Below are 15411 nucleotides of genomic sequence, written 5' to 3' on the forward strand. Positions count from 1 at the left end.
GCGGACATTTTTCGGCCGTTTTTTTAGAGACAGGTGCCGCACAAAGTTGAACTTGAGAAAACAACGTTGAAGTTTTTCTTTTATACTCTTTTTATTTTACTGATTGCTGTGTATGTTTTTGCTTAGCTCAAAAAAGATTTTAAAAAGTAGTACAATAAATGAATTGCTTAATTATAAAAAAAAAACAGCTTAATTTAGTAAATTTTAGAAAGAAAAGTCGCGACGATCGCGGTATTTTTTTTGCGATCGCATCGGTTGCGGTTAATTTTTTCTCGGTCACTCGCATGTTTTCTTTGGCTGCATCGGTTGCGGACACATCTCTCAGGTCTTCAAAGCTAGCGACAGTCTAAAATCTGGAATCTTTATCTCAAGACTTTTTGGCGATAATCTGAACATGAAACTACAACCTTATGGTGAAAGCAACAATAGAAATGGAAAATGGGTTTCTCGTCAAATCTATGGAAAACGCGAATGATGGATTGCGCTCATGCCTAAATTAACCGAACAAATTTTTAACAGTGCAAGGCTATTTATTATTCAAAAAGTTTCCTGTCAAATTTTATGATCCATACCTCTTGAAAAGTCAGAATCATCTCAACAATTTAAACGAAAGAAACAAAGCTCCGTATTTATGATTCGTATTTTACCCTCAACTACGTTTTTTTGCTTTTATTGTTGATGAAAGTTCTAGAATATTCCAACTTCCAGCTACAGTTCACTCTTTTGTTTTCAGCGCTTTTTTCACGAAATCCGAATAGAAGCTGGCTCTGATGACGTAACTGTAGTTGGGTAGTGTGGTTGTACAATCTCCAACGTATGTTGAGGAAACACCAAAGATGCACTTGACCTTGTCCGAGCTCTTCCTCACTTTCACGATTGGGCCGCCGTCGTCTCCTAAAATGACACTTACCCTTTCTCACCCCTCCCCTATCCTCTACCTAAGTTACATACTTACGAATATTGGCCAGAAATAGCAACAGAACCTTTAAGCTTGCCGTTAAATTAAATTTTGAGCAAATTCAATGTAGCGAGAATTAATCTTGCTTTAGATTTCTTTTATTCGTCCAAGTTTTCTCTAGTCAATAACATATTGGGGTTTCATTAAGTTCTCCCAGGTTGAGAAAAATAGGTTCGAAATATTTGAGGTTTAGACTAAAATATTAATAAATCTCTCAGTCGGTTTTCACGCTTCCTGATACTAAATGATTCCATCATTTTTCCGCTTCCATTTTTTTTAAATTCTATTTATGAAGCAGTTTTTGCGATTAGAAAGTGACTTAAAAAAGTTTTTCAATGTACCTGAACAAGTTTTAGCTCCTCCACTTCGTAATGCAACTATGCCTGCGTTGTCTGTCTCGTTCGCAAAACTCAACTCAGCTTCCTAAAAATAATCCAAATTTTGGCTGTTTACTATTTTTTCTATGATTATGTATATCAAAAAGGTTTTTTAATGGTTATTCTTGATATTTTTTTCTTGATTCTATAAAAAACAATTAGCCAAAAGTAAGATATAGTAAGTTGATAATTTTTACCTGTAGTTTGGAGGGATAAGGATCGAATCTGTCTTGTCTACCGAAGCCCATGACGACCAGCTTGTACTTATAGGCTTCCCAATTTTCGAAATTATCCTCTTGCTAACGTCGTTTTTTTTAACAATTTTTGTGTTTTTTAGGAAAAAAAACAAAGCACATCATTCACTCATTAGCCACAAAAATGGTAATTACTTCTGCAATGAAATAATTACAATTAAATTCAAAAAGAACAGCTATTGTTTCACAGTGATATTTTTGGTTCATCGTGCAGCTACACTGAAAATTTCGTGATTGTAACTGAAAATCGTAATTGTTAATAGCAACCGTTGTTGTTTTCTGAGGTTTTTTTCGGGTATTTTCTGTTATACGGCCAAAAATTGCCAAATTGTTCATTGAGCTTCTCTGGCTAATGGAAAGCTTGATTTTTTTTTCTGTTATGAGTTGTTAATGTCAACCAATCAGATTTGAGAGAAATACCTTTTGTTTAAAAATAATATTCAGACCCAACAGAATTTGGCTTCTTTCACAGGGGTTAAGCGTCTGAGCTTACAGTACAAAATAGCCCAAAAAAAACGACCCGTGCAGATAGGTAGTCCAGAGGTAGGCCATGGTTCTTCTGAGTCAAAGTCCAGGGGCTCCGAGAGAGTCAAGACTGCAATGTCATTAGTTCCAGGATGCGCGCCAGGGTTGGGCGGAGGAACTTCAGCATGAGTAACCTTTCGTTTCAGTTGGTCACCTTTTGCTACTAGGTCAGTTGATATGAGACCTAAAAACAGCATATAAATTGTCAAAACTGAACGTATCAGCGCGAAGCTCTGAATGTTCCGACTGCTAGTTAATGCCAATAGAGGAGTTATAAATTGGAAAAAATGATAAAAATTCGAAAAAAAAATAGAAAATGATGATTTTTCTTGCTTCTTTTTTTTTCCGCGCGAAAACGCAGTGATAACTTGTGATTATGCTAAATCGTTATTTTTATCAGTTAGCTTGCTCTAATTCAATGTGGAATGATTTGAAGCCCAATTAATTTGCAGCCTTTGCTGCACAATAATAGAAGACTGAAACTTTTTCGTGCTTGAAGTATCTCAAAAGGTCAAAATGAAAAAAAAAAATAAAAAAATTTAATAACCTAATTTTCCCCTCCTCGTTTTGCGTCACACTTTATTACCTTATTTTAGAGCCCAAGAGTACAGTGTGATATATTCTGATTCTGCTAATGCGTTGATTCGATTAGCTAGCGTGCGCTAATTGAATTTCGAATTTTTTTTGAGCCTGATTAAATCGGCTCATGTGCTACCGAATTATTAAAGAAACTTGAAATTTTGCTCATCTCAAATTAGTAGAATTGGCCATTTTCTCAACAACTCCACGAAAAAGTCATTGGTGAGTTATTCTCTTTGGATTTCAGCTCAGTTCATCGATATTTTCAGATGGTACTAAAAATCCCGTAGAAAACTATTAAAAAAACTCGAAAATAGTAATTCTAAATATTTTTGTTTCTGCGTTTTTTTAAACATCATACAAAGTGATTATAGTTTCTAGGAGCTTAAGTAGTTGTTAATGTGGAAGCTTAAAATGATGGAATTTTTTGTTTTTAAGGGTTATCAAATTATTTGAGAAAAATTTCTCTCAAATAATCAGAAAATTTCTCAAACTTCTGCTATCAAAACAACAACCACATTTATGTTTGATTTTTTTTCCGTTTTCAAAAATGCATCATGAAACGCTAAATTTTTCTCTTCAATTCTTCATTAATTATCATGTGTTCAATATTGGTTTGTTGAAATGGGAAATTTTTAAGGGCAACATCATACCTTGCTTTGCCAAGCAAAAGGGTGGGGTTTGTTTTGTTTTGTAAATTGGCAAGTGCGCAGTTCTATCAAAAACTTAGTTAAGAATTGCTATGCTGTAATAGAAAGATAAGAGTTTAAAGATAGAATTTCGACTTTCAGATATTGCAGTTTCAAGCTGTTTTAAAGCAACATTTCTCAAATCGTTGAAACGAACATCTTTTTTTGCCAACATTTCAAAATTAAACTCATGCTAGGAGAAAATTGCATTGATATGGAAAACTAAATGATATGAGACACGATGAAAAAAATTCGAAATAATCAACAGGGTCTATTAAGCTTTACTTGTTATGTGAGTGCAAAATGGGCGTTTCTCGGTCAAGTTTTTATAACCATGGAGATTTTCTAACCAGGAATGATCTGATATCTAGCTAAATCCATTGGCTCATCAAAGTTGTGGTGTTCATCTTCATTGAACACGCAGTGGGCTGCGGTCAGAACATGCATGTTGTCCAACAATGCTCCTCCACAGATGCTACAACAATTCACAACAAACCTGACGGATGGGGTTCGAGTCCCACCCTGAGCGTTTTTGTTTATCGAGTTGAGGTGGGAATGTTTTATTCGTTTACAAAAATTTGTGTCGTTGTCTTTCTCGGGTGGTGAAAAAGTGCGAGATATCTCTAAGTTACTGCTTCCGGCAGTTACAAAAGAACGAACAATGTAATTCATGAAAACGTGTTCCAACCAAAGCCCCTTACGTAGAAGTATCCAACTTTTTTGGTATTTGACAACCCTGTTACAGTTTATATCAATTGGGCGGTGAAAGATAGAGATTCACGGCTCTTTTTGAGTCCGCCTCCCCATATTTGAATTGAACTTTGAAAAAATGTTTTTGTCATAATGGACTGAAACATAATGCTATGACATAGTCATAATGCAATAAAACTTGCCATGGCGAATATACTAACAATTGTGAATAGATTTGTTTTTCACACTTGACATCGCAACATATTGAATCCTGCCATAATCAGCCAGTTTTTTTTATAATGAGGGGAGGTTTAGTGAAAAAGAGGAGATGCAAAAAATTTTTTGAACAATAATGAAACATGCATAACTTTCAGAAACTGTAAGCAATTTTTACTTACACAGTTATACTTGGTAACTTACAGATGATAATTGCTCTGCGTCTTTGGATGAAGATTTAAGCCAGATTCAGTTAACAATAAGTTTAAAAACAAAAGTTAAAAACCTCAAAAAAAACAATAAAAAACTGTTGAATTTTGATATAGAATTGTAACACATTTATATCACAAAAAAAAACGAAACAAAAATAGTGTTTTGCTGTTTGATTGCCACAAAATGTTCTGATTACATTGATTAAACAAAAGATTTGCGGTTAAATTTTTTGTATTGTTTCTGAATCTTAAACTTGTCTCATTTCTTATTTTCAGGGTGTGCATTAATTATGTACAGGAAAATATTGGTTCGGAATATAAACAAGACTGCTCATATCACGGCTAAGCCTTAAAAGTTTTGAATGTTGTCTTAGGCCTGTGGAGCAGTGTTCGCCTAGAAAAAAGTATAATTCGTTTTAATATAAAATAAAAAAGATATTTGAAAGAAAAAAGAAGTTTGGCGTTTATTCGCCAAACTGGAATTGTTTAATTCCCCATAACTTTAGGCAAATTAATCACAGGTAAGATATTTTTTTAGTTTGAGCTCAAGACAACAATATTTTTCAGCTGATATGAAAAAAGGTTGTCCATAGTGGCTAGTTGAAAAGTAGAAATTTGTCTGGAGAAAACTAACCACCCTGTGCACGAATAATCCGTCACTTTCTTCAAAATTCGGCACAAAAATGGCTGCAAGAGCCTAAACATGAAAACTCATTTAATTCAATTCAATTTTTGTTCAGAGTTTGGGCCATGAAATTGAATAAAACAAATTTGGCAATAGTTTTAAAGCCCTTGATGAAGTTAGCAAGAAACTTACAGGAAATGTCATGAATTTTCGAAAAAAATTTCCAAACTATTAACTGAAAGTATTTCAAAAGGGCGTTCAAACCGAGAGTGAAAAATGAAAAAAAAACTGCTTGACCGAAAACGGCCTATAATGATTTCAAACTTTTAAAAAGAGGTCCTATAAAATGGACAGTGTTTATTCAGCTTATGGTTTCGGGCTAGTTTTTTTATTAATTCTGAGCCAGATTTTTAGCACTGCCGACCACATTTCGTTCCGACTTTTGAAAATTGGGAGGAACTAAATCTTCAGGTGTGTTTTAGTTTTTTTCCTTTTTTGGTTTCCTTTCAAAGTCAGGTTCCACAAATAATCATCTGAATGGGTCGAATATATAAGCGTAAAACACTTTCAGTCTTGATTCAAATTTTTTCCTGTGTCGAGCAAATTACGTTTAAAAGTCAAATGAACTTTTGTCAAAATTCGAGTGAGGAGCCAGCTAGGATCCAAAATTTGGAACATAACAAGTTGTTTTGCTCGCTTTTACGCTGCTTACCGGCGTTTTTAGGTACCCAGAACAATTCCGCGGCAAATTACAATTGAATGGTCGAAAAAGGTCCCGCAACTAATTTTTTATTTTTTTTTTCATTTTTATCCTGCTCAATCCTTTCAAATATTTTCATTTTTTTTTTGCTAAAATTTCTGCATGTATCTTAACAGTTACAGAGAGAGCAATAAAGCTTGAAAAGTCTTCGAACATTGACATGCGACGAATCAAACTATTTGCTCAAAGATCTGAAAAATCTGTTTCATTTTTAAAATATAGATTTCAAATGGGCCCTGAAATGGTTTAATATAGGTCTGAAACTTTGTTTTTATGTTTTTTTTTCAGATCTGAAATTTAAGATCTTACACTTTGAAAAAATTAGATCTGAAAAACAGCCGTGTAAAAAGTTCAGATCTTTCTGAAAGAATTTATTAGGTACGGGTAATCATTGCTTGATTTTTCAAAAATAATTTAATTTTTTTTAAATATCAGATAGCTATTTCGAAACGAATCTATCATTAGAGTCCGAACAACTTTAGGTGTGTCTTCATCCACGTTGTTGGTACAAAACGGAAAAACTGATGGATAAACACATGGTGAAACATGCTCGCAAATGGTATCAGATTGAAACTTTTTCATCCATACAAATCATAATAAAAATACTAGATAAACTTCAGGCTGTTTTTGGCGGACTGTTTATTTGATGTGTCTGGCAGACAGGGGGGGGGGTCTACAAGGAAACGAGCAAGTTGTAGTAATGTTTCAGTTGAGCATGTTTTATTGTTTATGTTTTTATGTTTGTTCTCTGTTTGCAGTAAACTTTTGATTTTTAGAGACATTTTTCCACAGATGTCACATAGTCTGTTTTAATGACTTTATCTGGCTTAAATATATTACATCAGCCGCAGTGTTGATGACTAATTGGTAGTTTATTTGAACAAAGAATGGATATTTGTGAGTTTCCACAGATGTTCCTCCTAAAATGGGCACATAAGTTCGACAGAAGATCCACGGTTAGCCAAATAAGGTTATTGATTGCAGTAAACGTTACCATGAACCTAAAATATCAAAGAAATAAAAGCAATGCAAAAATCTATAAGTTTTATAACGATGCAGCTGCGTGCCGAGGGGTGCCAAAATATTTTCTAAAAAGTGCCCAAAAACTACATTTTTGGCCTTATTTTTGTTAAACAATTGTCGGCGACGCAGAAACATTTACCGAAACACGATGATAATATTGTTTTGGGAGAGCTCAGAAAGTCAATTTAATCGATCTAGAAAACAAAGCCGACGAAGTATCCGAATATCAAAAAACCGCTCCAACTCCCTCAAAAAGTTCATATGCACGTCACTGAAAAGAAGTATATAAAATTGATACGTGAAAAAATAATAATTTTTGATGGCTTGCATAATTTGATAACCAAAAATGAAGAAGAAGTAGAAATGGAAGAGGTAAGTTAAAATTGTTGAAAGCAATGAACTGATGAATTTAATAGCCGAAGATAAGATTTTTGCTGAAAAAAGAAATAACATCGATATAGGTGCGGGCCTTGAAGCAATGAGGAAACTTACTCTTTTTGTAAATGTCGTCACATTCTTTGGTGCACCTAAATGTAATTTTTTTGTTATCAAACTTTTTCTGCAGTTTGGAGATTTGCAAAAAAGTCAAACCGTTAAGTCATGAAAAACCATGATTTTGCTGTTGCGACTATCAATGAAAAATACAGAATGCAAGTGAAAACAAAAATAATCACCGAGTGAAGCACCGAGTGAAGCAAGTGAAGCACCGAGTATTCCGATCTGAATACTCTATGAAAAACCCAATAAAAAACAAGGATAGCTCGTTACTGGTAAGTCTTAAATATTCTTTAAAATACCATAATTCCGACCATACTGTTAAAAATAAAAAGATTTTTTTTTAAATTAGGTTGTTTTTTTTTCCTGCGTGGTGTGATAGTAGGATATTAATGAAAAACTAGAACTTAGGCATATTTGACAATCGCAGTAAAATAAGCAAATTGGACCGAAGTTTTTGTAGAAATCACTAGAAAAACAAAAAAAATCATTAAAAAATTCAAAACTACAAAAACTCACTTTACTCGAGTAAAACTAAGTTTTCACGTTTAAAGTTTATCATAAATAACCGACAGTAAGCCTGCTGGCCCGCTTTATTAGCTAAAAATTAGATTAAGACTTGAAAAATTTAGGCCCGTTTTCTCGATACTGGGAGAACTTTTTGAAGTTTTCGAATCACGATTGAAAGGGCTTTTGAAACGATGTATCACTCGACCCATTACGATGTCTAGTTGTTGTAGTTGATTTTGTGTAGAAAAAAAACCAAAAGATTCTATAAAAAATTCAAGAACGTTTTCAAAACAAAAAAAATATTGTTTTTCATATCTTTTTGTTTTTAGGCGATGAAAGAGGAGTCAATTAGATAGTAATCTGCATAAAAAGGAGTTTAATCGCAGCTTATTATTTAAAAAAAAATTTCTATGTAAATTAGTCAGAGAGACAATTTGGGATTAATTTTTGGGATACTTTTAGTGAAATCAGAATCAAGATATATGTAGAACTTCGATCTGATACCACTCTCTTTACTTACAATTTATTCTTAAGGTGCCTACGTCTCACAATTTATTAATGTTCATAAATATTGACAAGGTGCATACTTTTTACAGCCCTGAATGTCCATACCCACTTTCTTTCAAATACGATATCAGTTTAATATTTTATAACTTGAATATTTATTTAGCGACAGTTTTCCGCGGTTTGTATTATTTTATAATTCATCCAGCTGAAAATCATTCTAAAAAGAGCGCAAGTCAATTGATCCAAAACAAATTGTGCAAGATTATTCACTGAGCACTACTAGAATAGATAACAAATACGGCTGCTCCGAATGCCCTTCAACCGTTCACAAATCTGTTTTGGCAAAGAGTTGTTTCGTGTACTACCTTATTCAAAATCTTGAACTTTTTCCTCCATCAATATGCATCATGAAAGGTGAGTGTTATAGTTTGAGTCGTGTAGCGAGTTCTAATATCATTGTTTCGACTTTCGATACGAAAGTAACGGAATATTTGTGCTCGGGGTGGGTTTTTTTTTTCTTCAGACAAATTTCGACTTTTTTTACTAGCCAATTTTGACGGAATTTTTTTACATCATTCAAAAGGTATTGTTGTCCTGAGCTTAAATTTGAAAAGCTATTTCACCTGTGATCATTTTTCGTAAAGTTATGAGGGTTTAAAGATTGCCATTTTGGCCATTTTGACCAATTTGGGACAATTAACGCGCGATATAATTCGCGCTATTAACACGTAAGCGGAGATTTAATCCGTCTTATAAATCGTTCCAAATTGGTTGAACGAAGCTTATTTGCCATAATTGATTTGTTACAAGGAACCAAATCTCTCTTTTTGTTTTTTATATGGCGTGTGGGGGGATGATTTTCATAAAAAATTTCACATTTTAGAAAAAAAAATTTCGTTTTATTTTGTTTCATTTAATTTTTTTAATGTTATTACTGCTACTCCATAAAGATTAAAAGGCAGTCGGAACATTCAGGGCTTCGCCCTGATACGAGCAGTCTTGTTTAGCTTTGCTCAATACTATTTGGAAAAGTTTCAGCGGAGAATATTTTGCTACACGTGAAAAACTAGCGTTGAGCTTTCAGCGTTATCGGTAAAAAGGCACTTAAATTAACGCAGAACATTGCTAATTTGGCAGATTTTGACAAAACTGATAGCAGAAGAAACTTTTTTGTTCACGTTTGATCTCAGGGGATCGAAATCTTCATTGAGGTATAAAATTTTTTGATTGACTAAAAATAAGCACAAGCATAAATATTTTATCATTTTTTTGTGTAAAACTGAACAAAGTATAACCGACTTTTTGCGACAGTGGAATCATATAAGCTCAAAGTATTTTTTCTTTGAACGAATTTGACTGCTGAAAATGTTTTGACAAAATTGTTTGATTCATCATCTGAAAAATATCGTTGCCTAAGTTTAGAAAATAAACTGACATTTCAAACCTGATTGTTCTCCAAGTTCAATGAGTTTAAAAGTTGCCAATGCAGATAACTAATGCTATTTTGTTTTCTTTTCCCTCAATGATGTTGACTGTAGGCAGCGATATAATTTAAATACAAGTCAATCTAACCGAAAAAGATGAGAAAAAAGCAAAAATCTTATAACTTTTTGAGCAAGTTCCCAACAAAAACAATTTCAATTAAAAATGGTCAATATCCGTCGATTAACAAAATTTTTGGATCATTGGTTTGCCTCGATTGAATTCGAAATAAATTCAGAGCTCGATTAGCTTACCACCTACTCAACTTACTAATAGAAAACTGGAAATATCGCGCCCATTAATAACCCCATTTGACCAAACTGAAAATTCTTAAAGTCTTTCACTTGCTCGTCTTACTTCAGCAGTTTTCTATAAAATTATCCTTAAAGAGTTTTGTCAGAAAATCGAAATCCCTCATAGCACCAATATACAAATCTTTTATTAAATGTTGTTCTAAACAGGCAAAACAACCACTTGCAGGCGCGAAAAACCACTTTTCTTATAGATCTCTTAAAAAGTAGTCATAATACTGCGTTAGTTAAAATAATGAATGTGGTTACACATAATTGCCACTAATGAGAATTTTTTTAAAAAGATTGCATACCTTGAATGTTCTCTGCCAAAAACAGCATAAGTTGAACAAAAAAAAAGAAACGTCTATAAGCTTCCATTTTCAGACTTTTCTGGAGGAAATAAATAAAACCTATAACTAAAAATTCTGAATATACTACTCAGAGGGTTTTATAAGTTATACTAGAATCTGTTGAATACGCTTTCAATAGATTCAGCCCAATTTTTAAGTCTTACTTACTTCAGAGCTCAAAGAATGCCGCTCTTTGTTTGTCTGAAGCTTATCTGTTTCCAGTTTAACCAAAGCGAGTGAGTTCTTTGATAAACTAAAAAAGAACTCAATCAAAGTTTAGATACCGCCAGAATTAGAATAGCAAGAAAAATCCAATAAAAATGTAGTTCATCTACGGATTCATTTTAGATTTTGGAGGATTTGAATTGTTTGATAAAAAAATACAATGATCCGAATAACATTATTGAAAAATTAACTTCGTAAGCATAAACTTTCAGCAAAATTTTGAGTCCTGACTTCATAGTTTAAACGTAACTCAACGACTTTTAAAAAAAAATTTTTTCAAAAGTTCGGACAAATTAGTAAAACTGAACTCTTGCACATAAGTCTTAACTTCACGCGCGCTGGTTTTATGCGATCTTGTCAAACTAAATATTTAAGTTCCGGGTTAGGCCTCTGGGCTGGTTGACTAAAAAATTAATATTTTCCACTCTTAACTAAGGTCAGCTAACCGTATTATTTTTGTACCACTCATTTTTTTACAGTTGATGTTTGATGAGGCAGTATGAACATTGAGGGCTTTGCCCTGATATAAGAACAGTCGTTTATACTTAACACCGATTTACGAAAAACATATACTTAACACTGATTTCTATAAACACATACACAAGCCAGATAAACGGAAATTGTGTTCTCCAATTCTTAACTAGTGATTCAAAAAAGCGTCTACGAAGAACTATAGAAACAAATAAATACAGAAAAATTTTTGTTTCGAAAAAAAGCAACGAAACGTTAGTGCTCGGGTGGTTTTTTCTCCAAATAAATGTCGACTTTTCAACTAGCAAGGTTTGACGGATTTTTTTAAATATCATTCTTCAGTAATTTTTTTTGTAGTCTTTAAAGAGATTTAAAGATCGCAAATTTGGCCAATTTTGGATAATTAGTTTCCCAAGTATTTCGTGATGTAAACTGTAAGCATAGATTTAACATATTTTTAGAAATTGTCCTAAATTGCCTTGAGGCATGCCTCTCATTATATGCAAAATTTTTCTTTTTTGATTTACAAACCGTGTGGAGAAAAATTTTCAAAACAAATCTAGACCTTGAAATTTTCAAAAAAATTAAGACATTAAAACGCAGTCGTTAAATTCATGACTTCATTTTGATACGAGCAGTTTTTTTGGAATATATTTTTGGTACTTTTAGGTAGTTTATTGGATTGAAGATTGGTTAACGTTTTAGAGTGTTTCATAAATCATAAGATATTTCGTAAGCATTAGCAGATCAACATGGTAGTCAAAAACTACAAATAGAACTATAAACTAAATTTCTTTGTCTTTTTAACAGGCCGGAGTATCTGTTATCTATACCAGTTACACAAGTACCAGCATTAAATCATATTTTTGTCGGAATTCAAAATATCGTAAAAATTTCTTCTTGATCTCGTTGGAACCTGATCTAAACTATATTTTATGATTGGATAAATTGGATATTTTACCACTGTAAAGTATTAAATATTAACCAATCATAATCCATCTAACTAACAACCCACTTATTTGTAAGTGCTGAAATTACTTGTAATTTCAGCACCAGAGAGATTTGAATTTAACTTAGAAATTAGTTGCCTCTCCAAGAGAACTTCAGCAGCCGCAACAAACCAGTATACCCTAGATCTATTGAGCCTAGCAGAGACTAGTTAAGCACCCTGAGACTAGAAAGTATAAGAGTAAGTTTAGGATCGGTATTAGACTAAGAAGTTGAACGAATCTATCCGGCCGAAAATAAGATAGCGTGACGAGCAGACGGTGTACCCTATCCGAAATTACTCTATGAGTTAACCACATCGGTCCTAACTCATCTGGTGCGACCATAAGGCTCGAATAAGACCTTAATAGCTTAGAACTAACCAAAAATAGATTAGAATTTAGATAAAACATTTTCAAAATGTTATACGATAATAATTTAATCGAAATGTCTCTACGACTCAATAGATCAGAGCCGATATTCCGAACAATAATAGAACTACCCGGAATTGGAAGAAGATCTCGAACAAGAGATGACATACGACAAAGTAGAAACTTACCATATAGTTTTATGATTGTACGGCAAAAGCCAACACAAACTTTTATATTTAGAATCTTTTTAGCAATGAATTTAGATTTTCATCTGCAAACATAAAATTTTGAAGTCCATCTTCATGATCATTTCAGGCGCTAAACAAAATTATTAATGTACAATAACGATTGATAAAAAGATCTCATATCGTATTCTTAATTTCTGTAGTCTTATATAAAACATATTTGAAAAATATTTATTGAAAATGAAAATAAAAATTAGTAGCATGACAATAAATTGTTAGTAATCATAATTCATCTGTTGTCCCAGCTTCATCACCTAAACATAACAGCAATCATAAGCTCACTAATATCATTAAAATACTAAATCTTTTCTTAAATAAATTTAAACCATTTTAAACTTAATTTCACTTAATTTTAAAATCAGATCATCAAGGCTTATCCTTGGATCTTAATTAAACTTCTATTTCACAAAATTGAAAACCTGATCATCAAGGCCTATCCTTGGATCAAAAAGAACAATTTTGTTCTCCCCCACCCACTTAGAAAGTGTCTAACGACCTCAAACGTCGATTCACTATCCAACCCTTCCAAAAGACTCAAGGTTAATAGAAATTTTTAAATAAAACTAACCATTCAAATTAAGATAAACAGTGAAGAACTCCGGTTATTCATCCTTCACTTGAACCCTCCTCTTACCAGACCCAGGATAGATCTTAGACTTAGTAAGTTTAAAATAGTATCTAACGAACTACTTGCGTTCTAATTATACCTGAACCTTGTGGATCGATTTACTATTCTCCAACCCTTGAACACAATCACTACCCCTAAGTAAGATTAAGTAAGTTAACACCTTAACTTAGACTAGCCACGAGAAAGTAAAAAATCATTCTTCGGAATCAATATACTTTTCTCTTCAACCCTAAATAAAAAGACCCAGGTTAAGCTAATCAAAAAATCGTAAGGACTAACAGTCTAAGAAAATAGAAATACCTAACAACTTTTTGCATCCCTCATCCTAAACCTTATGTCATTCAAAAATCTAGGAAATAAGCAAACAATCGTTTTACACAACTGTGAAATAGATAACAAAAAATACGATCTTGTAATCACACCCCATACACAAACAGTTGGATACATTAGAACAAAACGACAAACAATAAAAAGAAAAATTATAAACAAACAAAGACAAATCACACGAAAAAGATTTTCAAAAAATAGAAACGCATTTTCCCAATCAGAAACCAGCAGTTTAGATGAACTCTACAAATTAAAAGAATCAGTTGATAAAAATTGTCCCATTCACGATCAATTATATTTTTCCGATTCAGAAACAACTTCAAATTCATCAAAAAGAGGAAAAAGAAGAATAAAAAAGCAATACAAACACAAACCAGTACACCTGTATAATTGGAATCAACCAATTACACACATTGATAGCTATATATTAACAGTCATCAAACGAAAAAATGAGCCACACTCAAAGTGACGATAGTCCAGATGACGAAGAGGTTTACCCCTTCCTCATAGATGCACCCGATAATAGAGGGCAACATGATTTTTGCAAGAATTTACTCGTAAATTTGTTTGAACCCGGAATCATTCCATGCAAAGCAGAATTCCCAGATATAAAAATCAAAAGACAAATTATTGAACATTATTTAAAAGACATATGTATTTTAACACAACAATATGGAATCTACACCATAGAATTGAGCACACCAAATACGAACCATCGTAAATATTTAATTCAAACAGACAATCTTAAATTAGAATTTTCAAAAGTATTTCTAGAATACATCAAAAGCATACAATATCATAACTCACAAAGAGCAAACTCTATATTCACTAATGAAGTTTTTGCAATAATATATACCTATATCTCTATATTGGAAAAAACAGAATTTCAAAGTATCTCATCAACTGAAACATCCAAACATACAAAAGTACGAAATGAAATTACATTATTTTTTTAACTTTTCTACATATAATCAAAGAAAATTTCACTAAAGATGATGTTTCACAACACACTAAACATGATTTACAAAAAATTTTGACATGGTTTATAATAGATTATTTCACAAGCAAGAAAAAATTTCAGACCTCAAAATTCAAATGATGACACTGCCATTACAGAACAATCAGACTACGTTTGGGACCCTGAATGGTCTCATCCTACATTTATAAGTATCCCACAATCTATTTCAAGTCAAGCAATAAGTACAATATCTTATCACAGAGATTATGTAAAAGTAATACCACTAACCATTGATGCAACACCATTAAACTACAATACATTTTTACCTGATACACGAAATAACAGTTTAAATTTGACCGTCATACACAATGAAAACCTTAATGGAACTAGAAATCTTACACAACAAGATATTCAAACACCATCACACTTCATAAATGAAGAAATTGTCCAAACAACAACAACTACACAACAAAGTATATCACCAATACACCCAAATTTAACAACACCAAGAAATACAAATACTTCACTGGCACAAGTAACCTTACAAACAACCGTTAAACCTTCGGTTGCTCCAAAATATTCACATATGGATTATCAAACATATAGACCAATGACAGTACCGTCAAAAACACAAAAATCATTCACAAAAAACAC

General features: G+C 32.6%; 2 protein-coding genes across 2 annotated transcripts in view; both read right to left on the minus strand.

Moving 5' to 3' along the window:
* Positions 1 to 15411, minus strand: part of LOC134847563 (uncharacterized) — a 326408-nt gene that overhangs the window by 144594 nt on the left and 166403 nt on the right. The gene's annotated exons all lie outside the window — the stretch shown is intronic.
* Positions 614 to 1622, minus strand: LOC134847593 (uncharacterized). Its single transcript, XM_063864702.1, has 3 exons — positions 1533 to 1622; positions 1300 to 1381; positions 614 to 894 (listed from the first exon to the last, which is right to left on the minus strand). Exons 1-3 carry the CDS (start codon positions 1581 to 1583, stop codon positions 716 to 718), a joined length of 312 nt encoding a protein of 103 aa, XP_063720772.1. The 5' UTR covers positions 1584 to 1622; the 3' UTR covers positions 614 to 715.

The sequence above is a fragment of the Symsagittifera roscoffensis genome, chromosome 6 (assembly GCF_963678635.1).
Source record: "Symsagittifera roscoffensis chromosome 6, txSymRosc1.1, whole genome shotgun sequence".
In the NCBI taxonomy this organism is placed as follows: domain Eukaryota; kingdom Metazoa; phylum Xenacoelomorpha; order Acoela; family Convolutidae; genus Symsagittifera; species Symsagittifera roscoffensis.

Bases quoted from the DNA above. Each gene is read 5' to 3' on its own strand.
- LOC134847593 (XM_063864702.1), bottom strand. From the start codon at position 1,583: ATGGGCTTCGGTAGACAAGACAGATTCGATCCTTATCCCTCCAAACTA. The intron at 1,382-1,532 runs GTAAAAATTATC...GATTATTTTTAG, and splicing joins CTTATCCCTCCAAACTACAG to GAAGCTGAGTTGAGTTTTGC. The intron at 895-1,299 runs GTACATTGAAAA...GTGTCATTTTAG, and splicing joins AGGAGCTAAAACTTGTTCAG to GAGACGACGGCGGCCCAATC.